The 26,612-nt window shown below is 45.5% G+C and overlaps 1 protein-coding gene across 3 annotated transcripts in view; it reads left to right on the plus strand.

Annotated features, from left to right (window-relative positions):
- The window catches only part of SCARB1 (scavenger receptor class B member 1), a 43,432-nt gene that overhangs the window by 989 nt on the left and 15,831 nt on the right, over positions 1–26,612 (plus strand). For 2 of the 3 annotated variants that reach the window (XM_005299576.4, XM_024101442.3), the window contains exons 2-7: positions 17,211–17,368; positions 19,556–19,697; positions 20,902–21,105; positions 21,649–21,744; positions 23,188–23,303; positions 25,950–26,116. In XM_005299576.4, coding sequence (XP_005299633.1) covers positions 17,211–17,368; positions 19,556–19,697; positions 20,902–21,105; positions 21,649–21,744; positions 23,188–23,303; positions 25,950–26,116 — 883 coding nt within the window. Of the gene's footprint in view, positions 1–6,540; positions 6,661–17,210; positions 17,369–19,555; positions 19,698–20,901; positions 21,106–21,648; positions 21,745–23,187; positions 23,304–25,949; positions 26,117–26,612 lie in introns of those variants that run through there. The other variant, XM_008163486.4, reaches the window with a different exon arrangement.

Below are 26,612 nucleotides of genomic sequence, written 5' to 3' on the forward strand. Positions count from 1 at the left end.
GTAAACGAGATGAGGGGCAAATACTATTGACATGAAGTATTTATGTATGGTAATGTGAGGAGTTGGGCTCAGATGCACAAATGACAGACTGGGGAGGTCTGGTCAGCCATGGCTTGTTACCTGAAGCACTCCTCTTCTCCCTCATCTGGGGATGGCTGGGAAGGGGGTGGGAGGGTGGCAATGAGCAAGGCTGGGGTGTGAGGATCTTGCACTTCCCACAGTGTATTATTTTTTTCTTCTCTACTCCTTGTGCAAATGGCTAAAACTTGCCCTCCTTCCCATCCAGCATTACAGGAGTGATGTCTGGATGCTGGGGCTCTCTGCTTCCATGCTTCCTCCTGACCCCCTAAAATGCATTGGTAACTATATTGAGCAATGCTAATGACCCCCAAGTCCTGGGCACTTCAGTAAACTATTGCTTTACTGAGTACTATAATGCATCATGGATTGCCCCTTATGTGTTCAGAATGCTAACCGTTCCTAAAGTGAAGGATGCTGTAGAAAGCTCTGGGTTCGTGCTAACACTAACTATCTGTGCTGTAGTATATTTTAAGGTTTCCATTCCCTTCCCAAGCAACACTAATTCTAATTGCTAAGTGACATAACGGCAGCATTTGTTAATGAAAATGAAGTATTTGGTCCATGGGATAGGTAGCAATAGAAGACCAGAAGGGTTAGCACAAAAGGAATATAAGTAGACCTCACAAACCTGAACCAATTAGGGCTATGAGCAAAGCTGCAACGTTCCTTTTCCCTGAAATTTTGTGCTATTTCCAAATATGGTTCAGTTTTGAACGACAACAAAACCAGATGTTCTGAAATGGTGTTTCCAAATGAAAAATTGCTCCACCAGACCAACCTACCACTGTGGAGTGAATGACATTGTTTATTGCAACAGTGACTGTCAGAAGAATGCCAGTTTCACTCCAAAGTTGCTGGGGCTCCCAGGCCTGTGGCTTGAGGACAGCAGCCAAACCATGAGTCTGCCCTGGGGCTAGAGACTCCGGAGCTTCCAGATTCCCAGGCCAGTTGTTTCATCTGACTCGCTCTCCTGCCAATACTTTACCTATGTTCTGCTAGCTCTAACTGGTGGCTGCTGGAATCTTTCCCCCTGTGCTGTGTAGACCCTCTTTAAGCAGGGAAAGATGATGTTTTGATTTAAAAAAAAAACAAAGAAAAACACCTTGTGCCTGCTTTACTCTAGTGCTACCACTGATGAAGCTGCAATGGTTCAAACTTGCCTAGTATAGATAAGGTCATAGAATTGTAGGACTGGAAGGGACCTCGAAGTCGTCTAGTCTAGTCCAGTCCACTCCACTCAAGGCAGAACTAAAGCAGGACTGAATATTATCTAGACCATCCCAGACAGGTGTTTGTCTAACCTGCTATTAAAAACCTTCAATGATGGAGATTTCACAACCTCCCTAGGCAATTTATTTCAGTGTTTAGCTACCCTGACAGTTAAGAAGTTTTTCCTAATGTCCAACTTAAACAGCTCTCACTGCCGTTTAAGCCCATTGCTTCTTGTCCTATCTTCAGAGGTTAACGAGAACAATTGTTCTCCCTCTTCCTTGTAATAACCTTTTATGTACTTGAAATCTCTTCTATCCCTCCTTAGTCTGGGATCCTTCAGAGACGAAAGATGCTATATAAAAGTAAGTGGTATGCTGCCATTGAGAATAGCTCACTGGAGGGTGACTTTTTCCCTATCAAAGCAGTGTGATTTTAAGTTTTCTCTCAACTTTGCATTAGGTTTTTTAAATTTCATTTTGACATGGGAACATGTCCTCCTGCCTGCATAGGACTTGTTTAAACTTGAGGTTAACTAATAAAATATTGACATCTTTTATCAGGTTTTGCCCTCGGCGTCCAGTAACTAACATCATGGGTGACTCATAATTCTTGTGGTGAAAGATCAACGTTATTGATTACATTCATCTGGATAGTCAGAGCTGCTCACTTGAGACATAGGCCCTATATTGCTAAGAGCTAAAGGAGATTTTCTTTAGCTCAAGTGATAGGCCTGTCCTCTTGGAGTAGGAGGATCTGAGATCTGTTGCTGTCAGTTCCAGTGGTGTCCATGGCATGTGGCTTTGTGATAGGCATAAAGCTGTAAGTGGCCATAGATTGTTCCAGTATTTAGAGTCCTCAGGAAACTGTACAAGCTAGAGACTTACACTAGTGTCCTAAAACAAGTATTTGTTACACTCTCTAGCGCCTTTTAGCCTGGGATTTCAGAGGAGCCAAGGAGTTGGGCACCCAAATCCACTTTAAAGCCAATAGAATATGGCTGTCGGGATCCCTTAGTCTCCTTTAAAATCACAGCCTAAGGAAATGCTATACTTCAGGGCATTTTTATTCCTGTAAAATGGTGACAAGTCACTTTCTTTAGGTTTGGCTGAATCAAACCTTGAGGTGCAGTTCAGCATTCAGGCCATATGTGTTCGGAGTAGGTGCTTGTATGGCCCTCACAGGCCTTGAATACAAGTACCTAGATAGCAGGCTCCTGGTTACAGTATCTGTGTAATGTGGTGCTGTCCTTACAGGGTGTTTGGCGAAAAATTTGAAGTCTCCTCCTGGGCTTTCCCCTACTAGTCTCCAAGGCCCTGGGCGACTGCTCTCAATAGTAGGAAGTGCTCAGCCTTGGAAAGCTGCTTGTTGAACTTCCTGAACTGGCAATGGTAGAGTCCACTTAGCAGTGGCAGTGGTGGCGGCTGCTGCTTGCTTCTGAGGTCAAAGATCATCTTAACAGCGTATTCAGTGCATTGCCTAGGATGCTAGTGCAGTTAATAGGCTTGTTATGTAGCCGGTCAAAGATTATAATACCAGGTGCCTGGCAGCAAGAGGTTCTCTTGTGTTAAATGGGATACCTGAACATGTGATATTGACTTGAGAATCAAGAGTATCTAAGGTCCAGGGAAGAGAGAGTGCGATGAACTGGCTGATGCTTCAAGATGTGTGGCAAGGATAGCAAGAAATGGGATACTGAGGAGACCTCCCCCCCCCACCTTTTTCCTCAGCCTCTTACTAGCATGATCTAATTTTAATCTTATTTCTCCTTCCTCTTATCCCATTTGCAAAATTTATACTTGTGTAACTGATGTGAGGTTCGTTATCATAAACACAGTAATAGATGCAAAATATGCAAGTCTTAATCTTTTAAAATGTCTTTAGACCAGCAGTCAGTAACTAGGGCTACTGATTAACTGCTTCCAGGTAGCTTGGCCTCTTACCAGCATGAGTGAACATTAGTTTAAATAGGTCAATTATACTTGCCCCTGTATGTTTTTTACTGTGGAAGTGTTCTACATTGACTAAAAACATGGAGTACCAGCAGGGTTGTAGTGCGGTGACAAGGGGGATTGGGACAGTCATGAGTGCCAGTTGTCTCAGACTTGCTGCATGACCTTAGTGATTTACTTTGTACAAAATGTCAGCCTCTCAGAGATCCAGCCTTCCTTCCTTCATTATATTCCAAAGCTGTGTTGGATGCTCTTTGGCCATGTTGTCAGGATGGACTAAGACACCCCAGCGCTTCCAGCTGTCAGACTCTGATGCATGAAGGGATGTGTGCCCTGACCCCCATCAGGTGCTGCCTGCTGGGTTGCCCCAGAGATTTTCCAGATCTGGGAACATTTTTGTGTGATGCCATCAACTAGTTATTCTGTCTCAATGGTCCTCCACACACCATGCATGTTTGACTTGTTGTCCATCTGTAAATACTTGCTTAGCTCACAGGAGGGTTAAGAGGCTTGATCTAGTGAATGTTGGTGATACAAATACTTGATATGGTGATACACTAGAATCACTGGATGAAAGTAAGCTGGGTAGAGCCAGGGCTGGCTCTAGTTTTTTTGCCGCCCAAGCAAAAAAAAAAAAAATTTCGACTGCCCTCCGTCCCAGCCCTGGGTTCCTCGCTGCACACCCCTGCTGCCCCAGCCCTGGGCTCCCCCCCCACACACCACCTGCTGCCCCAGCCCTGGGCTCTCTCCCACCCCCACCTGCACCCTCCTTCCGCCACAGCCCTGGGTCACTGGTAACACGCTCCCATGGCAAGTCATTCAGCAGGAATTTTAGATGTCCACAGAACACAGACAGGATTGGTTCCCGCATGGTTACAGAACTGCAGTAAAGTGGAACAATTTTCAGCTTGTGTGATTGGAGGATATCTGGATGCATATTATAAGACTGTCCTACATAAATGAGGAAAAGTTGAGGTGCCTTTATTGTTCTTTTGTTCCACTCTTTCTTTCTATGGGGAATTTGCCAATGCAATATCACTGTCTTCCTTTTAAACAAACAAACAAAAGGCAATGTCTGTTGAAAATGGCAATTCCAGTCCTAATAACCACTAGGAAGCATTTCTTGCTCAATTTTATTGTACTTTTTCTACAGCAAGTTACAGTGGATCAGTATATTTGATTTGGGAGAAATGAAGTAACAGCTGCCCAAACTGAGCTTGAGCACTCCTGAATTTTGAGGAGTTCCAATCTGGAAGGCAGGTGCTTGGGGGAGGGAGACTGTGGCTCCGCGGGGGAGCACGGCAGCACGTATGCAGCAGTGTCTGGCACTGCGTGGAGCCAGACACGCTGGTCTGAGTGGCATGGTAAGGGGGCTCGGGGTTTGGATGGGGCAGAGGTTCAGGGGGGCAGTCATGGGCAGGGAGAAGGGGGGTTAGATGGGTCAGGGGTTGGGGGGGGGGAGGGGAGTCAGGGGACAGATAGTGGTTGGATAGGCATGGGAGTCCTGGGGGTTTGTCAGGGGACAGGTAGGGGGTGGGGTCCTAGGGCAGAAGTTGGGGGCAGTCTTAGGAGGGGGCAATCCAGACAAGGAGCAGCGGCACTTAGATAGGGGGTTGGGTCCTGGGGGGCCATTAGGGGCAGGGGTGATCAGGGGACAGGGAGCAGGGCGGGTTGGATGGGTTGGGGTTTCTGTGGGGGACAGTCGGAGGGAGTGGATGGTGGCAGGGTGGGGCTACCCTCCCTCCCTGTGGAGTGTCCTATTTTTTGAATGTTAAAATATGGAATCCCTACTCACAGCGCAGCTCTCCATTCACAGCAGGCTGCAGCATGAGGTCTCAGCTACCTCACTCCCTCCCCCTCTTTCCTGTTGGTAGTGGCCAAGGGAATGCTGGGAAATGTAGTTCTTTCCCTGCTCCAGGGCTGGCTCTATAGGCAGGGAGCTAACCAAGGAACTACAGCTCCCAGGGCCCCCTGTTGGTTCTCAGCTCCCATGCTGGATCCTGCCGCCCCTGCAAATGGGCTGCCCTAAGCATGTGCTTGCTTTGCTGGTGCCTAGAGCCGCCCCTGGGTAGAGCCTATGCAGAGAGCACCGATATAACATAGCTGTCATAACCATTGTAAAGGAGTGGCTTGGGGGGGGTCAAATAACCACCTATATATTGAGAGAAATGTTAATTCTTAGCAGATATTTTAATTTAGGGGCTGGTTCCTGATTAACTCCTAATTTCCACAATATCAGTCCTACTACACCTCTACCTCACTATAACGCTGTCCTCGGGGGGGGGGGGGCGGGGGGAGAAATCTTACTGCATTATAGGTGAAACGGCGTTATATCGAACTTGGTTTGATCTGCCGGAGTGCACAGCCCCACCCCCCAGAGTGCTGCTTTACTGTGTTGTATCCAAATTTGTGTAATATTGGGCTGCGTTATATTGGGGTAGACGTGTACTTCACTCTGCTACTGCTACATGACTGCAGGTCCCTCTCTGGACTTGAATTAAACACTGGCTTACTTAGCAAGCTTGTACTGCTTCTGCAGGCAATGTTGCTGGACAACTGTCTAATGAACAAATGTCCTGCAGCAAAACTGTTCAGTTGAATAGGTTTTCTGGGCTACAGCTGCCAGGCTTTATAGGCTTTTGAGGTCACTGCTAGTGATAGATTTCTACCAGCTACTCACCCCGCGCTTCTAACTAGCAGTGAATCTGAGATGCTACTGGTACAACTTCTTACAAAATATTTCTGTTGCAAGTGGAAGTAAAAGCAATAGTTCTCAACCAGGGGTCTGGAGCCTCCTAGGGGGTCTTGAGCAGGTTTTGGGGGGCCTCCAAAGGGGGCCAGCATTAGACTTGCTGGGGCCCAGGGCAGAAAGCTGAAGTCCCACTGCATGGGGCTGAAGCCCAGGGTCCTGAGCCCCACCACCCAGGGTTGAAGCTGAAGCCTGAGCAATGTAGCTTCATGGGGGGGCCCTGTGACAGGCAATTACCCTGCTTGCTACCTCCTAATGCCCCCCTGGCTTTTATGTGCAGAAAACCAGTTATTGCGGCACAGGTTGGCCGTGGAGTTTTTATAGCATGTTGGGGGGGGGGGGGGGGGGAAGGGGAGCGGCTCAGAAAGGAAAAAGGTTGAGCACCCCTGCTCTAAATGCATTTTGGGGGGGTGGGGGGCTGTTCATGCTGGCTAAGGAAGCTTAATGAAGGCTGACAGCCTTGCTTCCTGTTGCAATAGGAAATGTCAGGTCATATGGCACTGTGCTCCTGACTGTAGCAGTCGGCGTTTACCACAAAAGGTTCAGTGGCTGCTAGCTGAAAATGCTGCTTCTCATCTGAAATAATGTGCTGGAACTAGAGAGATGTGCAGCTGAGCAGAGGCTGAATATCAAAGGAGAGCGTCATATGACCGGCACTAACCGTTTCCAGTGAGTTAACCAGGGCCCCTTTCTGATGACTGAGGGGGGCTGAGCAGTTATTTATTCGTGCATCTCCTAGCTTTTAATTGCTTGAGTAAAGCCCATTACAACGGCTTTCTTTGATTGCATCAATCCCTTCACTCCCAGGAGACCAGCTGATCTCAGTATGTCCGAGATCTGGGGTGGGAGGGGCTGCTAGCTCTCTACCCTTGCTCCTAATTCTTCAGCACCCAACAAATAATGCCCATCTTTCATTGGTGGTGGTTTTAACATGAAACTGATTGCATGGGAATAGCGGAGTATCTTGTAGGGTCACATCTAGGTGGGGGTGGAGGGTGGGAAGTGTTAATTAACCCCCCAGTTTGAAGTGTGCAATACATGCCTTCCTCCCAGGAAAGCCAAAGGCAAGCAACAAGGTCTGTGGCTTAGAAGGAAATGGAACTTTGCTGCTTTTGGGTGGGTGATGGTGGTAAGCACTTCAGATTCCCTGAGCAGAGGTGGAGTGGGAGGGGAAGCATGTGGGTGCATATAAAGGAATATGCTGAGTTCAGCAGGGTTGCAGCAGAGCTGCCAGACTCTACCTGTGGCCTATTGATGACCCTTCCTTTCCAACAGGATTTAAATCTTCACTTATTCTAGCTCTGTTGCTTCAAGAAAACCTACAGTATTGTCTTCTGAGCTTGTGGTTTTTGTGAGAAATTGTGCCCCCTCCCATACACGTTGTGTATACTCTTCTAGCTTGCGTTCCTGTATTCCTCTGCAAACCATGCCTACATGAACTGCTTCAAGCCTCACCTATAGCATGGAACACAGCAGCCATGACTGCATGGGAGGAACAGGAAGGACATTTACTACGATCCTTGGTAGTTAAGTAGCAGGCTTCCATCTAATGGATCTGAACTAACCGTATCCCTTTCCACAGGTTTTATGGAGTCTAGAAAGCTGTTCATGATGTTCCTGCCAAGGGCTGAATTAATCTCGTCCCTGTAGGGAGACTTCTCTAGATCTCCAGTCTACTTCTCTAGATCTCCAGTCCAGTCTAGCAGTGCTAGAGTAAACAGTCTGTCGGACGCTACAGTTTTAGGGGAAGACTTTCAAAGATATAAATGGCTTAGACCCCAACTGCCACTTGCATCTTTGTAAATTCCCCCCCCCCCCAAAAAAAAAAAAAAAACCCTCTGATTCCGGGATTTGTAATGCCAGGTTAAAAATGGTCTTGAGCAATTCCAGCATGTGCTGCAGATCTTGGGGGTTCAAAGGAAGAGCAGGAGATGCTAAGATGTAAGTAGCTCCCTTGTGTCCAAATAGTCTAATACACACTTAACAGGACTTGTACTATTAAAAGCTCCTCCATTATGATCAGTGAACTGAGACTACTTACAAGCAGTTGCTTGCTTGTGACTTACCAAACAGAACTCCCCCAATCTGTGTCTGTGGTTGGTTGATGCTGTTTTCTAGTCCAGAGACCCTGGTGGTGTCATCAGATGATGCTGTGCTCTGATTAGAGCAGGCTGAAGGCTGCTTCAGATGAGCTGGTCTCCTCCGGCATTGGATTGTGTCTGCAAATATGTCCGGTGTCTCCTGGAGGGTTGAGTGAAAGGAATCTCATTTGTAGGTGAGGTGTCCTTAGCCATATCTGAAAGAAGGCTAAAGATAAGTAAAATCTCAGCTTGATTTGCCCATCCCTAGCATTTATAGTCATCTGATCTAGATGTAGCAGAACAGTCTTTCTAGCCAATCACTGCTTAATTCAAGGTCTACTGGGGGAAAGAAGGCTATGTTCTAGCAGAATAACTGTACCAGTGAAAACATGACTTTCTTATTTAGGTTCATGGAGTCTCTTTTGCCTGAAGACTTCTGGCCTCTAGACATTTAAAATAGATTTTGACCCAGTCACCCCAGAATGCTACCGAATTGAGTCACATTATGTTTTCAGTGAAGTTGCATGGTGGTAACTGAAAGCAGGCTTGGCTGTGTGAGCAAGGCTTGGCAAATGGATCACTTGACTGCTCAAATAATAGAGGCAAGGTGGGTGAGGTCATATCTTTTATTGGTCCAACTTCTGTTGATGGGAGACCATTTTTAAGCTACACAGATGTGAAGAAGAGCTCTGTGTAGCTCAAAAATTCTCACCAATGGAAGTTGGTGCAATAAAAGAGATGACCTCACCCACCTCATCCCTATAATATCCTGGGACTGACACACCTACGACGACACATCATATAGCATGGTCAAATGATGTCACTTGATCTGTTAAATATTGTCAAATATTCTGGCAAGAAGGCCTTGATGTAGGCAGACACCTAAATATTTGATTGCATTGTGATATCCTGTTAGGCTGGTTAAATGTCACTTTACTACCTGTTATGCCATGCAGTGGATGTGGGGCAGGGGGAGGGGAAGAGACAAAATAACTGAATATAAAGCCTCTTGATTGGCTGGAATCTTCTACACCTTCTTTCTTTGTATAACAGGCCATAAACCTATGTGGTGGCTTACAAAACACATTCAACAAGTTAAGACAGTCCCTGCCCTGAAGTGTTTATAGTCTAAACTGATAAGACAAACCTATAGAAACTAACCAGGAGGGACTTCATTTCACTGTCTAACATTTTTTTTGAGCTAAAATAACTCAGTTAAATCTGGGTTTTTGCTAATTAGACATAAATATCTATCTAAGGCTAAGCCAGTTGGAGACCATCAAGTAATACTTTTTGTTACTGTTCTAGTAAATTAGTGCTTTAAAATATTTGACCATTTTTGACATGTGACCATTCTTGACCAATAGTTGACAAATTATTTTTGGACCAGTCAAGTGTCCCACCCCTATGGTAAATGAATCTGAGCTTTTGATTGATCTGATTAATGCCTTATTGCAGTAGTGGAATCTCTCTGGCTAGCTCCCCAGGAAGTTCTGAAAATGCCATGTGTCTTCAGAAGCATTAAGATGGATTAAAAGCTGACAGTTCAATTAATGCTGTGTAGCTAATGTCCTTCTACTGTTCCTTCCCTTCTGCAATGGGGGCATGCAGGCCAAGGGGTCTGGCACATGTGTAGTTATCTGCAGCCGTGTAGTTATCTGCAGCCATGCTAGAAACTCCTCCAGGGTATCTGCAAGGATGATTGCTAGAGTCCTGATGCTTCAGTGTGTGAAACACTCAGAGCTCCAGTAGAGCAATTCAAAGATCCCAACACTTGAATAAGGCATTAAGCATAACCTAAATTCTCCCTTCTGTTATGTCCATGCAACCCCACTGGATCAAATTTCAGATGTGGCACAAACTATTTCCAAAGTGAGGAAAGGCACTATGGCAATCAAAGGTAGCTAGGCTCCTAACTTCCATTGATTTCAAGAACCTAAATACTTTGGAGGGTCTGGGCTTAAGTGTGTCTACAGTTAAAAATCCTAGCTTTCACAATGTAACAGAGAATCAATAAAATCCACCCCCACTCCTCCATGATCCGTCTGGTAGCTGGAAGTCAAATGGAACTCCTGGTGTAAGGAGGGATGTGGAGAAGAGAGATCAGAGCACTAGGTTGGGAACAGTCAGATTCACACTTGGGTTTGCTTGCTGCACTTAAGTTCACATTGCCAAGGCCTGATGCAGGATCCATTACTCCACTGGCCCATTTTGCTAGCAAGGCAGAGCTGTTCTTTGGGTGGCATATGCAGAAATTCAGCAGACCGAGTGCTGCAGCAATAGAGAACATTGACAGACCATATGCTCTTGTTTTATAACACTTGCCTTCTGGCAGTAGAGTGAGGCAATAGCTTGTGTAAGGTGTGGGAAGGCGTGGGAGAACCTTGACTGACTTGGTGACTTGAATCACTGCCTTGGGGTGGTAGGAGAACCAGTCACATGTCCTGGAAGACAGGTGAGCATCTGCTTAGCATTCAAATCCCACTATTCCTAAGCAGAGTGGGGAAAATAGACCAGCATGATTGTCTTGCTTGGAAATATGGATGTCTGCCTGGCTATGGTCCTAGATAGCCACAAATAATTCAGAAAGACTTCTAGGCGCTTGTTAGCTATTTTTTGTAGTACTCTAAATAATCAGCAAAAATTAACACTCCTCCTCCAAAGGACATCATGCCACCAGATGAGTCATGTGGCCCAACATCTACAATGTCATATGATACTAGGTTTCACCATTAAGCATGAAAAAGCAGTAGCACAAAGTGGAAGGTCATCCTATTTTCTGGTATTCATGTGCGTCATGAAACTTCTATAATCCTCAAATGATATAACTGTTGAACTAAGCAAGACAATGCTCAGGGTTTTTAGGTAGTGTCAAAGTTAGACTCAGGACTCATAGTTTGTCAGACCACTCTGTTTTATTAGCAGAGCGCTGTGCTAATACATTCAGATAATGTGAGCCTCCATGCAAGATTCAGTCTTATTTATACAGATAAAAGGGTGCGAACTAAACAAAGGGACAGAGAGCAAAATTATAAAATATGCATGGAGCATAATATGCATATCCTGCTTCCTTGTTAACTCTTATCGATCTAAGACTAATGCTTCACCAATTGCCCTTAAGTGGCAAGTTAAGCAGTTAATGTCTGCTTTCCTGCCCCCCTGGCTTGCAGCATTTCTCATTTCTACTTAAAGGTACATACAGCATTCTTTAATTCATTCTATTTCTTTAATATAATTCATTTCACTTTCACAGTAGAAAGGCATTTCTTTTGGTTCATAAATTCAATCTTTGCGCTCACATCACATGAAGAGCCACTTGATCTGAAGTAAAACAAATCTTGGTGTGTGCTCAGTAAAACTGCTGCTGTAAGAATCACTGGGTAGTGGTGGTTCTTTTATTTTCTCCTTTCCTATCCTCGGCTGTATTCTTGCAGTGACCCTAAGAATCCTTCCCCATCTCCAACCCTTCCAGTGAATGGGCATCTCTGCTTCCATCCTGCTGGCTGAGGACTGTACCAGCCCATTAAAGAACCGTTTTAAAAGTTATCCCTGTAGAGCACCACATTCTTATTTCACTCCCTTCCCCAGGGATGAGATTGCTGGCTCCATAGCACTGGCTTGCTGCAAATGCAACAAATACAAATAGAATTTGCACTAGATTAAGGGTCTATTGGCTATGGTGCAGGTTGTGTTTGGGAGATCTTCTAGCTGGAAGAATCCACTTAAATACTTCCCTGCTCACCTAAGTTCATTTAAACTAATTTTTTCAATACTGGACACATGCAGTCTGTCAGCCAGAGTTTTGCAGACCACTTACTGAAAGATGGTTGGACTTGCTTATTCCAGCAATCATGTTTTGTCACTAGTTTACTAGTCTCTCTTGTAACATCTTTATCACAGTTTCCAGGGTTCTGGCAAAGCTTAATCCCATTGTTAATGACTCATTAGCAGAAACACTTTGCAATATCAGCTAAAAGTTTTTTCTCATGCCTCTGAGCTTTAATGCTGTCTCAACTATGGCATACGTTCATGAGGTCTAAAATCTCTTGTAACTTCCGCGGTCCAAAATGTCAAACACTTAATCGCCAATATTTTATCTGTTGCATAAGATATTTGAAAGCTTGTCTTAATTTGAGGGGAAGCCTAACTTGGAGTAAGGCTAGTCCATATGACAACATTGTAAGTCCTATTAAATTGCTGTTGTACAAGCAGAACTGTATGAAAGGAAGCTATGGATCTGGGAGGCTTAAACTGGTAGTTACAAAACAAGCTTTGAGCATTGTTTGTGAATAGCTCATACCAGTTTGGGATGACAAACAAAATTTGCTGTTCATGGTCAGGCCTTGGGTCACTTAATCTAGTAGCCAGTATCCGAGGATCCATAATACACCTAATCAGTGGCAGACAGTGTACACATTGCAGGGGCAATTCATTGCGAAAGGTCTTAAGGCCTACCTGACTCAGTGGCTCTGTTTTGCTAAAAATCTGGTATGTGAATGGTTCATGCAGTGCTCACTGCTGGCTTTAATACCAGCTGCCTGGATGATTTTGCTGTACACACGCAACAGTAGATTCTAGTATTTTTATAGAATGCCAGGTTAATGCAAACTACAACCTTTCTGCTGTATCTGCCAATTAACCTCAAGCTGCCTTTTGCAGCTCCACAGGGAACTGAGAGCTGAGGACTCCTGCCATCTAATATCTGCTCTGTCACTTCTGGCCTTCAAGTCACTTGACTCTGGCATCCCTGTAGGTAAAATCAGATATCTACTTACTGCCTCTGGGGTGTCGTGAGTGTCTCTGAAGCACTAAGTGCCATGTATTGTATACAGGTGGGATAAGGACAGGGGGATCAAGGGAGGCAGAAGAGGAGAATACAAGCAGGTGAGGAGGGTGGACAACGGAATAGGGGATGAATAAGATTCCAGGAATGAAAAGAGGAGATGTTGCTCTTCAGAGACTGAAAAGTATTGGCTATAAAAGCATGGGATAGCAGCCCTATAAATGGAAGACAAGGCAGGAATAAAGTGATAACAGGTGTAGTGGGGGGTAAACAAGAGAGGATTCACTTGAGTGAATACTTTCTGCTCACCATTTCCTACTAGATGTCCAATCTCTCCAAGCTCAGTGACAAGGATAGGGTGGCTGACCCTAGCACTTACCTTAATATTGCAGGTGACTCTGGATTCTATAGTGGAGGGACTGGAAGAATCTGAATGCCATTTGTCAAATGTGCACAGCCTTCCATTGGCTGGGGACCTGGTGGAGGGCATATCCCTGTTGATCAGAAGGTTCTTCCTTCAGAACAGCTGTGCTTTGCTTCTGTGCCCCTTCAGAGGCTGATGGTGGTCCAAAGACCTCCTCTGTCCCACCCCCTATAAAATGAGCCCACTGAGTTAGCATGAGCCTTCCCAAGATGCTGTGGCCAGCCCTGTGCCTGATGGGGACCACAGTGAATGGGCATTGGTGGGGCAAAAGTGGGGTACCTTTAAAGCTGTTCACATATTGACTGCAAAATGCTGCTGGTGTTCTTAAATGACTCTGCTGCAGATAATCAGAGCATCTTAAGTCCGGTTTAGTAATGGACATCATGTACAATTATCAATGGGATGCAGAGTTCTAAGCCGTTCACGTGGCTTTCCTTTTTCAAGACTATACTAGTCATGGAACAAAACTGCACAAAGCAGGATAGATGCTGAAATTCCTTAACTGATTATTAACAACTTTAATCTGGTTCCATAAGTGTCTTGAGTTACTTAATCATTTGAATGGAATTTAAACCCATTTACAAAGGAAGGAAACAAATAGAATATCAGGGTTGGAAGGGACCTCAGGAGGTCATCTAGTCCAACCCCCTGCTCAAAGCAGGACCAATCCCCAGACAGATTTTTGCCCCACATCCCAAAATGCCCCCCACCCTCTCCCCCGGGTTGGGCTCACAATGCTGGGTTTAGCAGGCCAATGCTCAAACCACTGAGCTATCCCTCCCCCCTGTGAAACTAACCATTGAACATGCACCAAATCAAATATCAAAAGTGATACTCTTAACATAAATCCAACTTTACTTGTTGAGAGGCTGCTTGTTGACCCTGATCTCCCCATAAGATGGGGTTTATTTTAACTGACCCAGCAGAGCAAAATTCCATCCCCAATCCCACTTCAGTTTGAGCATTGTGTGCCTGGGGCTTGTAAAATCTTTGGGGCAAGGACCTTATCTTCATATGTATTTTAATACATAGATGCTGGCCTACAGCAAATCTCTCAAGACAATTTGCCTGTCTCAGGACTATTGAGAGTTAAGGCTTTGTAAAATCTCTCATTAAAAGCCCTGGAAATGCTTCTTAGAACACCAAAATCTGGTCTCCATAATATAGCAGAGGCATATTCAGCCAAGCCATCTTTCCTTTGTCCCCCTCTCTATGATCCTTTCTTTTGATGCATGCTTATAAAGAAACACCAGACTTTGAACATTCTTGTTGGAGTCCACCTGGTAACTAGACATGTCACCTTTGATGGTAGGTTGGGACATGGGTTACAGTCAGAGGAAGCAAGGCTCTGTGTAATCTGGATCTGGTGGAAGTACTTCTCCAATTAGAATAGCTAAAATCTTGTTGCTTTCTGCTGTCTGACCCATGTTACTTAATAGACCCTCCTCCTCTTCCTTATTTTGAAGGAAGTTTTTGCTTGTCTGAGGACAAACAAGTGAAGTTGTGTAGCTTATCCTTTCTCTTCCTCCCTTATGCCTGACTGAGTAGTGTCTTAACTCCCCACTGGAGGGGAAACACCAAAGCTGATGCTCTGATGCCCATTTGATGATCTTGTGCCAAATAGGACTTGACAATTTTCAAACAGAGGAAACCACAATCAATGTCCTCTCAATATCAGTTGAGTCCCTGACAGTCAATAACTTAACAAGCTGTAAGGTTCCCTCTGCCCACCCCCTTAGTAGAGAGTGCAGTGCCCTTTCCCAGATATACCTGTGACATGCTTTACCTTGGGGGAGCATCCTGTAACCCCATATTCCTAATTTTTTATATAATTGTGATCTTGCATATAAAGCATGCCTTGTAAGCTATCTAGGGAAAGGTTATGACCTGCTGAAAGTAATTTCTCTATCCACATATGTATACCATTAATGCATATGAAGTTATGAGAATTGTTTGGTTGTCACTAAAACAGGCTACAAGTTGGGGAATCAGCCAGATATTAGCTCCCCAGAGATAACAGCAAGGAAAGTAACCAACACCCAGGCAGGGTTTCAAACAACCCATCAACCATTGTCCATCAAGGCCGCTACAATTCAGTGACTCCCTGCATGAGGCCACACTAGAGGATTGCTCAATCTTGTCTGGAGACTCCGCAATGCCCAGACATGCCTGAACTTGTTTTCCAAGCACATGGACTGAGGGTATGAAACAGAGTGGACACATACTGGGCCCTTCTCCTGCCCCAACCTACACTGCGAGCAACCAAGACACTGAAGACCCCAGCAGAGGAGATTGGCCCAAGTTTAAGGAACAAGTCTGTATATTAAGGATTGCAATATCCAGTGGAGTGAGGAAAAACTGCTTCGTCTCGTTGCTGCCCAGTCTAATAGGGTTGAGAGTTTAGACTGCATGGTTGTTTTATTTCTTTTGGTAACTAACTCTGACTTTTTGCCTATCACTTAAAATCTAACTCTTGTGGTCAATACACTTGGTTTTACTGCTTGTCTTTACCTGTAAGTTTGTATGAAGTGTGGGCAAATCTGCTCAGGGCTGGTGTATGTCCACTTTCCATTCTTGAAGTGGTGAACCGATTCATAAATCTGCACTGCCCATCTTGAGCAGGGCAAGACTGTCTATTCCTGGGGTACAGTGCTGGGAGGATGTGCCTCTGGTGCCTTTCTCTGTCTGATACATGAGTGGCTCTGGGAGCATTCATGCAATCTAGCCAGGGGTGGGGGCTCCACATGCTTTTGTGCTGAGTGATCACACACCTGGAGGGGCTTGCTGCTGGTCACTAGCAAGGCATTGAGAGGCAGCCCAGGCTGGAGAGAGTTAAGGAGGCACAGCAGTCTTGCATCCCTGGGGGGATCCCATTAGCAGCGAAGCTGTCTCGATCCATGCAGGTAGGGTTCCTTGGGAGTCAGTGGGCCTCATGTAGATCAGCCTGCATGATCAAGGGCTTTATCTCCTTCCTCCAAACCCAGATTGCTCTTGCCAGTGCTGCTGACATGTACCTCCTACCATGGCTTGTTACAGCTTGAATACAATTACAGGGAGATTACAGGGAAGCATGTTGTAGCCGCTCAAATTACTGTCTTAAATAAAGCAGCTTATGGCAAAACAGTCTCCTGCACTATTCGCACCACCTGTGCTCCTGTCCTGGCCATTCCCTCTGTCTATTTCCACCGCTCTCCGCGTATGCTTTAGTTCATGCTGTCTCGCCTTCCCCTATGTCTGGAACAGCCCCATGTGCAAAGGTTTCCCAAAGCTCGCCTATCCCACGCACTCAGCTGTGTTTATTCATCCATGGTGCCGTTAGACTGTAAGCACTTCAGGGCAGAGCACCAGGTGTGAAGAAAATTAGTCTGAACATGATTCTACCCTCCAGTGCTGGCTTGTTCAAAGATAGCGTAAGCATTTAGTGTGGTGTGAACACTGGGTGTGAGTTAGTGACTCAAAGCCAGCTCCATAGATCAAAGCTCCATATATCAAGAGCCCACTGTATGTGCATGTGTTGAAGGTGGTAGTACAGGGATGACTAATTTAAATCCAAAACAAGGACCGCAAAGTGGAGCAGCCCCAGTGCCCTAGAAGACCAGGCTGCCTGCATCTTCTTAACCTGCTCTATTTGATCAAGTTGTACTTGTTAATCCAGGCTAGTTCTCACTAATTCAATGAAAGGCTGATCCTCCCCCACAGTCACAAGGGGCTTTAACTGTGCAAAAAAAGTTTGGCATATGAAGACCCTCTTCCAGCTTAGCTCTTAGTATGACCAATGTAAGGATAGCTTGTCTGTTTTCTGTCTTGTACACTTTAAAAGCTGCTTCATAATGAGCAGGTTGCATCAATGACAGTAAAATCACTGTCTTCTGTGAGAGGCAATAATACAGGTGCGATAAAGCCTAGCCCAAATGTCTGCTTTCTCTTCCAGAACGTGAGGATCGATCCCAATAGCATCGCCTTCAGTATGTGGAAAGACGTTCCTGTTCCTTTTTACCTGTCAGCCTACTTCTTTGAGGTGCTGAATCCAAAAGAGATTCATCTGGGAGCCAAGCCAGTGGTGAATCAGCGTGGGCCCTATGTTTACAGGTCTAGTATTGCTATTGGCATAATCACCTGCATGCATGCTGAGCAGAAATGAAGCGTTCACTGTTACTCTTATTCCTGGAGTTCTGCTCCAGCTTGGTGAAGGTTTACGTGGGGCTGAGTGATGCAGATCTGGGGGGAGGAATAGTTGAAATCCATGCTAGGGCTTCTGTCTGGTACATCACTGAACCTAGACAAGGCAAGACTGGGAACAGTTTGTTTTTAGTCTTCATTTAATCCTCCAGCTCATGACTATATCAGTTAAAACAAAGCTAGCTAAGATGATCAAGGTTGTAAGCAGGCTGAGCAAACAAGGGAGCAGCTAGGAGGCACAGGAGAAAAATGCATTGTAAAAACTTGGGCTGAAAGCACTACTTTTGTTTTTTTTAAACTCCAGCCAAATTGAGGTGCACTCCTTCCTCCCTCCCACCCACCCACTTAACAAGCCTGATTTTTTTTCCAGAAGTACCAGGCTCCTACCTTCTGAAATCTGGCCCTTTTTAAAGGGAGCAGAAGTGTTAAGGAGTACATCCAAAAACCAATAACTTGTTGAAAATCTTGGCTTTGGTGCATTTGGGGGGGAGGCATTAGACCAGATGGCCTCCCATTTGTTAACAGCAATCTTATCAGACATCCCTGGCACAAACTCGTACCCAAAGTCAATTCAGTAGACCAAGAAAGCTTGTGTGGGAAGATTAGCTCTTTGGGATTAAAGCGTTTTTTTGGTTGGGTAGGATTTGGGAGCCTGATTGTATATATGCATTGGAGTTGCCATCAGAACTGGCAAGTCAGCACTCTGCTAAAACCATGTTGACCGCCTGTAGGTTGAGATACCTTAACATGCTTTCAGTTTTTGAATGGGTTTATTATGAGTCTACAAACTGAATGAATAAAGGCAAAGCTGCTTAATATAAATGTCTGTTTTCCAGCTGATTAGGATTACTTAAAGCAAATCGAGACTCTTGTCCTTTCTCTGCTGTAATTATTGGGCATCCAATCTTACCTGGCCCATACAATACAAGGCTTTCTGTTGGGCTGCCACTGATTCAAAGCTGCATAATTAGCTAGTTCTTCAGAATCCTATAAGGTGCCCACTTTGTGTTACAAACTAAAAACTCCCAGCCCAGTGGAGCAGGTCTGTTGTACTGTACTTGCCACATGAATCTTGAATTGAATCCCTGATCTTTACTTAAATCCGCATGGGAATTCTGCCAGTTGGATGTGCTAGATGTTGTGCTGGTATCTGTCTTGGGGAGGGGAAGATAAATTCTTAACATGTGGCCTCATTTTTGTTGGGCTCCCCAGTGAGTAGGGTCATGCATTCCTGCCCCTCGTTAATAGCACTGATTTGCTGAATTTGTGCAAGCCAGTAGCAGACAAAACTGTTTTTTTCCCTCAGATTGGAGGAGGGGGCAATATTCATAGAAGCAGTTTGCATTTCATTGATTGCCAACTGGTTTGGAGGGTAACTAGGTACTAATAGCAAATAGTTGCTGTCCTAGATGGGTTCCAGTAGCTATCTTCAAACAGCCAGTGTTTCCCAGAATGTATTGGTTCTTCAGATCGCTGTCTGCTAGCTACAGACTCTCTCCACTAGCAAAGGGTATTAAATCAAGTAGCCAGGCACTCTGCTATTCATCTTATCTCTCTCGGCCTGATTTTACTTTGTTCCCCAATTGACTCCCTTCCTTCAAGTTTCATTTCACTCTGGCTTCCTGTTTTTCTTCTCTGCTACATCCGCTGCCTCCTGCCTCTGCTTTTCACTCTTCTGCACAGAATTGTACTAGAGCTGGCCTTCTGCAGTTCAAGAAGTGCTTCAGTACTACTCTCTTTTAGATCAGACTGAAAACAGCAGAGAGGTGGCCAGTTATAATGGCTATATTCCCACCACAAGTCTCCTCCCACCCCCATCTCAAAGCCAAATCTCTTGAAATGGTTCCTGCAGAATACTTCATGAAGTGCCAGATAAGCACCTACTCTTGCAGAAGAGAACCTAATAGCAACTTCAGCCATGGAGTTAATGAAGCCAGAGCTGAAAGGGCACTAGTAACATGCCAGCAAAACCTTAGCAGGTTGTGTGAGCTTTGCTCTGACTCCTGCAACATGGGAGTTGGAGAAATGTAATCTGGAGCTGTTGGGGAAAGTGCCCCTATGATTACTTATGCCTGCTTTTTTAATTTTTTTAACTAGAGAATACAGGTATAAAACCAATATAACTTTCCATGACAATGGTACAGTTTCCTTCCTGGAATACCGGAGATTTTTCTTCCAGCCAGACCTGTCTGATGGGATGGAAGAGGATTACATTGTTGTGCCAAACATCCTTGTGATGGTAAGACTACTTTAAACTCCAGAGGGGTATTCCTTACTCTTGTGTCTGCAGGGGTTGGGAGAGTTACCCTGCTGCAGCACCCTAAAATGACAATCTACCAGCCTGCCTTGCAAAGGCTGTGCATTCCCCTGCTTAGGCTATAGACACTAGACTAATCCAGGACAGGCTCCGTATGGCTGCTGTGGCCTACAGGACGTGAGGAACTTGTTTCTCTCTTTGTGGGTATTTTGATAGCTTTGCACAGTTGTAATCACCTGCTCTTGGGTAAGCAGGAGGGGTGATTGAGCAAAATGTGTCTCTGACAAGAATAAAGGCATTCTGTCAAGATACAGATGACGGGGGGGGGGGGGGGGGGGGGGGTAGCCACAAAACCCAAAATGGAGCAGTCCACCTCAGACAATACTACCCTGTTCATCCCTACTTCCAAAACTTGGAAGTGAAGGGTGGGGTGTTAATAGCTCACTCCTGCAAAAGGGGGGAGGTATAGGCAACTATGAAATTGTCCAGAACAGGTGTGTTTTTGGGGGGCAGGCTCAGTTCTCAAGTAGATGAGGGGTATCCTATTAAACCAATGGTGTGTTGCAGCCAGCGCTGAGGTAAAGCGGCTGGGGGAAGCCAGCATCAAGTCTCTCCAACAAAGCTCTTGGACAATACAAGAGCCACTGCTCACACCATGTGGTACTGGAGCATGTACAGAAAGCATCACCTTAGCACTTCAAACTGTCCCTGCCTTCTCCACAGAGGACTACTGAAAGTACCTTGGATTGTGATAATTGGTGACCTTGTTACAATGTGATTGAGTGTCACTGGGGTCTGTTTTTTTCTAAAACCAAATGGGTGTTTCCAGGGAATTGATGAGGGGCAGGGGGAGAAATGGTGAGTTTGGTTCATTAGTCTTAGCTAAGCCAGGGTGAGTGTAGTTTGTGACAGTGTAAAACCAGGGGGTCACATGGGATTTGAATGAGAATTTAGCAGAACTCAGAGCAGAAAATATTACCTCCCACTGCAAGCACAGGATACACCGTAACTGCAAAAGGCTCAAGTTGTGGGAGAACTCTCTGGCTTGAGGAATCCATCCTGGAGCTTCAGACCCGCTGGCTGAACAATGGAGCCGACACTAACTTTCACTTGTTACTTGTTAACATTCACTTCCTGTACCAAATGGCATCCTGGTATCTGCTGTCTGAATCTCTCTCTACCCTAGGGCGCAGCCATTATGATGGAGAAGCTACCTCACTTTTTGAAGGTGTTAATAAGTGGCGCACTGGCTGGCTTGGGACAGGACGCTTTTATGAACCGAACTGTGGGAGAGATCTTGTGGGGCTATGACGACCCGCTTATAGACGTGCTGAACAATTTTGTGCCCGGTTTGATCCCTTTCAAGGGGAAGTTTGGCTTATTTATAGATGTAAGTAAACTCATGCTTGGTAACATTAAAACCAACTCTTAGGTTACCCCTTTACCAACATAGGATTGTTCATGCAGGTGAATGTCGCCCACAAGGACATGTGTCTCATAACCCATCTCTTTCAAGAAGCTAAGTATTGCTGTGTTCACTTCTGCACTGCTTGCAACCTTGCATTGAAACAGTAGTTCATTTAGCCTCCCACATTCCTGTTCCGTATTATCTGTCTTGCATATAGGGGACCTGATGCACACTTGCTTGAGGTCCCATAGTAAGTCTGTGCCAAGACTGGGATGGAACCTGGGAGTCCTGACTCCCATTCCCCTTCTCTAAATACTAGGCCGCACTGCCCCAGCAGGGGAGGCACTTAAAATGTCCCTAGGCATACCTAGGAAGGAGTTAGTCAGCAAAGTCATTGTTAACCTGGTTAGTCTTCAGACAGCGTCCACAGAACTAAGCTTACGTAGGTAGCGATGCTGCCACAGGCTGTCATCTTGCTGCATAGGATGGGTCTGGGGAAGTTATTCATTTTTTTTTTTTGTACAGTTTAACAACTCGAATACAGGACTGTTCACTGTGTATACTGGGGCCACAGACATCAATCAGATCCACATAGTGGATACATGGAATGGATTAAAAAAGGTAAATGTACCCTTGTTTTCTAGAAAGCGACTCTAGCTTTCTATAATGACACCTCTTCGCCTAACAACGTTCTGCTAATCAGTCGAGAGCTCTCTATGGCTGACTGTGTGGTTTTTTTCTCACCTGAAGTTAAAATGGTGCCTGATGCTAGACAAAGTTCTAAGATGGGTTCTCAAATTGTGGGTCAGGATCCCAAAGTGGGTTGCCACCCTGGTTTAATGGGTTTGCCAAGGCTGGCTTAGACTTGCTGGGGCACAGGGCCAAAGCCAAAGTCCGAGCCTCACCGCCCAGGGCCGAAGCCAAAGCCTGAGGGCTTCAGCCCTGAGTGGCAGGGCTCAGGTTACAGGCTACCTGCCTGGGGCTGAAGTCCTTGGACTTTGGCTTTGTTCTCTCCCCTTTTCTCCCCCTCCCCCCCCCCACCAGGGCCAGTGGGATTTTGCTTTGCCCTCTCCTCCCCACCCCCCAAGGGCAGCGGTGCTCAGGCTTCCAGTCCCCCTTCTGGGGTTGTTTCTTGATTATTTTTGTCAGATCAGGGGGTCTCAAACATTGCACCATGACCCCCTTCTAAGATTTAAGACTTGTAACCTAGCTGGAAGGTTAGTGCTTGGAGAAGGCAAGCTAAATAAATATTGGCTTCCTGTGAATAACACACTGACAATCAAGACAATGACTAACAAGTTCTCAGGCTTTTTTTCAAACTCTGGATATTTTAGTAAGACTGACTTGGTAGTGATGCAACTTCAAGTGGAAAAACTCTCCAGCGGCCTCTGGATCATACTACTGCCTGTCTAATGGCCAATTTTAGCAGCCCTACAAAGTGGGGTGTGGTTTTTTGTAGCTGCAATTCAAAGCCTGCTGTTCCCAGATAAGAAGTCAGCAATGCTAGCCTCTGATTCCCTAAATCTATTTTGTCATGAAGCACTGGTATTTATTTGCCCTCTCCTCAAATATGAGGGCATCAAAGTCCGTTTGGAGGGAAATGGGACTTTGAAACATAAAGATGGCACTCATGCATGGGGAAACTTGAAGACCCTCTTAACGTTACTTCCCTTTTTTCATTCCCTTTATTTAAAAAAAACCTTCCAAGCACCTGTGGAGCTCTAGAGAGGTCCTACCACCTCTTGCTTATTCTGGCAAGAAATGACATCTCAGGAGGCACCACTGCATGAATTGTCCATCTTAAATAGTGAGGGACTGGATTCCTCTTGTTGGATGGGAGACAAGGTTTACCTGACACTCTTTTGAAAGGTCTAGTTTGAGCTTTCTAGACTTCTTTGAACTCTTGCTTTGCTGCTTACCAAGTAGAACTGCTGGAAGACTCGTTATTTTGAAGTGGAGGATGAGGAACAAGCAAACCACTCAAGGCTAAAATATAGAGGAAATTGTTTGGCTAACATAGCTGTCAGTCTGGCTTTTAAATTCCTCTTGCAACTTTTCTTGCAGGTGAATTACTGGCACTCCAATGAGTGTAACATGATCAATGGGACTTCTGGAGAGATGTGGCCTCCTTTCATGACCCCTTCCTCTTCTCTAGAGTTTTATAGTCCTGATGCCTGTCGGTAAGATTAGTTTAAATTTTGTCGTGTATGCTGTATCTGCATGTCTAACCGTGACTGGAAGTGCAAAGTCTTCAGCTTCAGAATGCAGTGTTGCTGGAAGACGTGTGGTCTTGCTTAGTTAAATAGCTATCTTCATTATAACTCACCTGTCCTCTAAAATAACACTGATTTGTAGAACTAAACTTCAACTACCACCCAGTGTTCAAGGTAGAGTTCTGAAGTGATCTCAGATATTCAGAGTACAGTTGTTTGTCTGATTGGGCACATCTTACTATCAAAAGATCTGCTGCTCTCAAAAAATGATGAAAAGGCAGTAGACCAGTGCAAACTCAAAGGTGAGCAGATATTAGCATCCCCAAAAGGGGAAAATGGAGGCTGGAAATCATGCAAGGCAGAGGAATAGAATCAAGGCTTCCTTAGTCCAATCTCTGCTTTAGCCTGTAGACCACACTATCAAATGTTCTAGAACAGCTGTGTTCAAAGACTCAAACAACCTAGCAGACAAAGGTATAGCAGATCCAATTGCTGGAAGTTGAAGCTAGATAAACTCAGACTAGGAATAAGGTGCGAACTTCTAACAGGGTAAGCAACCATTACAACATCTTCACAAGGGTGGCTGTGGTTTCTCTATCACTGGAAACTTCCTTAAAAATCAGGACTGGGTGTTTTTCCTCTCTGCTCTATTTCAAGCTAGAATGAATACAGGGAAGTCCTACAGCCTGTTAGACAGAAGGTCAGACCACGTTTGCTGTGGTGCCATCTGGTTTCAGCTTCTATGAATTCTAGGAAAGTCAATTGCAGAAGTAACTTCAGGGAAGCTAAAAGTACTCTTCACTTTCTAACCAGCTTAATTACTCCAATTGCTGCCTTTGGGCTGTTTCCTGAATTTAAAGGATCTGCAGCATGTCCCTTTTGGTATTAAAGTGGTGACCTTTATTGTTAACAGTACTTGGAATGGCCCAGTTGGAAGCAGTGATGCATTTCCACAGATTCTATAGGGGCTGAAAAGCCAGGAGGTTATTTTCCTGGCAGTAGAGTGAACAGGAAAGAGTCCTGATATTTGTATAAAGTGTTTAACATGCATTGTCTGCATCGCTGGGGCAGAGAAGTTCATTTATTTCAAAACTGATTCAGTCTGCAACACTGACAACACTAATTGCATTACTCGGTAGCAGTTGCAATGCAAAACAGTAAGTTCTTGCTATGACAGCAAACAGAATAGAAAACGTTTGGTTTTTAACTTTTCCCAGTTATCATGCAAACTAGTTCACTAAGCCAAAGGGTGTCTTAAAATAGAAACTTAACATCTGTGTGCCGAAGGTATTCCGTAATACCAAGATAACTTAGTGCTAAGGACCCAGGTTTGGGCACCCTAGTAGTTAAGAGTCCCGAGATGTGGGTTGTGAGAATCGAGCAAGGATAATCGGTTGGCCTTAGCTTTCTCTAACAAAGCCAAAAGATCCCCTTCCAAGGATGAGCAATAACCTGCAGGCCAAAGTAACCGTCTGTTTCTCTTGGCACTCCATGCCATGCAGCAGTCACCACTCACCTCCAAATAAATAGCTCGCTCTGCATATGGAAGCCTGTGGAGTCCAACGTGCTCCAGTCAGGTCATGGTGTTGTGGGTCCCAGTGAGGAAATGACATTGGTCACTTCCAATTCAGTCCCCTTGCCTTGTTCTCATGCTCTTACAAACTGAAATTAACACTATGCCTATACAGAATGTTTCCCCAGTGCCTGGCATGGTATTTATGTGAACCTTGCAGGCTGCTGTCTATCGGGATCACCTGCCCTTCCTGTAGGAGAAAAAACTTGGCTTCCTGGAAGGGAGAATGCAGGGTTAAGTACTTAGTCTCCAATCAAGGGGTCAGTAACATGCTCTGAGTACAGCTATCCCAGAACTAGACAAGGGAAGAGCTCTCCCACTGGACGGACTCTGACTCCTAGAGTCACATGGGTGAAACTACATGAGGAAGGGGGCGTGGAATCTTCTCTGCATCCCTGTTCACTTTCCTTGAGTGCAGGGCGGGGCAAGTGGGGCAATTTGCCCTGGGCCCCACAGGGGCCCCCACAAGAATTTTTCAGGGCCCCTGGAGCAGGGTCCTTCACTTCCTCTGGTTTCTTCACAACCCCCCCATCCCTCCGGAAAACTCTTGCAGGGACTGGGCGCCCGGAGCTGCTTCTGCTCTGGGTCTCCAGCGGCAGGGGTCCCTCCGCTCCGGGACTTACTGCCAAAGTGCCCCAAAGACCTGCAGCGGGGGGTTCTTCCACCCCGGGACCTGCAGCCAAAGTGCCAGGTCTTCGGTGGCAAGGGGCCCCCCCACTGCCAAAGACCCCAGGCCCCTGGAATCCTCTGGGCGGTCCTGCTTGAGTGCAGCAACATGTTCTTTCCTGATTCCCCTCTTACCAGAGTGCCCCATAGACTGTTTGTGCCACTGCTCAGGACCCCTGAGAGAGATGCCCCAGATGTAATAGGGGTGAACTTTCTCCTGACAGCCTTCTCTTAAACTTGAGACTAAACAAGGGAGAGCAGATATGGCCCATCGAATAGTCCGCTGACCCCACAAAGCAGCTCATCTGCATCCCTTAGTTATCTGTAAGAAAAGCTTTCTCCTTCCCTCTAATATTTCACTGTAATTTCTCTAGATCCATGAAGCTAGTGTATGAGCAGTCTGGAGTATTTAAAGGGGTGCCGACCTATCGCTTTGTGGCTCCGAAGACTTTATTTGCTAACGGAACAGATTATCCCCCAAACGAAGGCTTCTGCCCCTGCAGGGAATCTGGAATCCAGAATGTCAGCACCTGTAGAATGAGTGAGTTGTATGTCAGTCTCTCTCCAATAGCAGTTGGAGACAGAGCTATTATGCAATGCAGTCCATTCCCTTTCATTGCAGAGAATGCACCCTAGCTACTCTTGTGTTGGCTAGGCTAATCTCAAGCCATAAGCAGTAGTTTTCCCATCACTCCCTTGAGGCAAATCTCTTTATGGTCTTCCTACTGCTTAAGCAATACAACTAGTTACCAATGGCAGCATGCCTGGGGAATTCCGATTGTGTAGCACTTTCACCCATGCTGTTCACCTGTGTAAGTAAAGTAAGGTGCAAGGAGGTGGGGAGGAGGGCCTGAAGCTTTAAAACAAACAAAGGAAAATCAAGAACTAGTTTTAGGATATTGTCAGTCACTCTAGAATTACTAATATCAGAGGGATAGCTGTTAGTCTAGACCTGTAAAAAGCAAGAGTCCTGTGGCACCTGATAAACTAACAGATGCATTGGAGCATAAGCTTTCGTGGGTGAATACTCACTTCCT

Source organism: Chrysemys picta, chromosome 15 (genome assembly GCF_011386835.1).
Source record: "Chrysemys picta bellii isolate R12L10 chromosome 15, ASM1138683v2, whole genome shotgun sequence".
NCBI lineage: Eukaryota > Metazoa > Chordata > Testudines > Emydidae > Chrysemys > Chrysemys picta.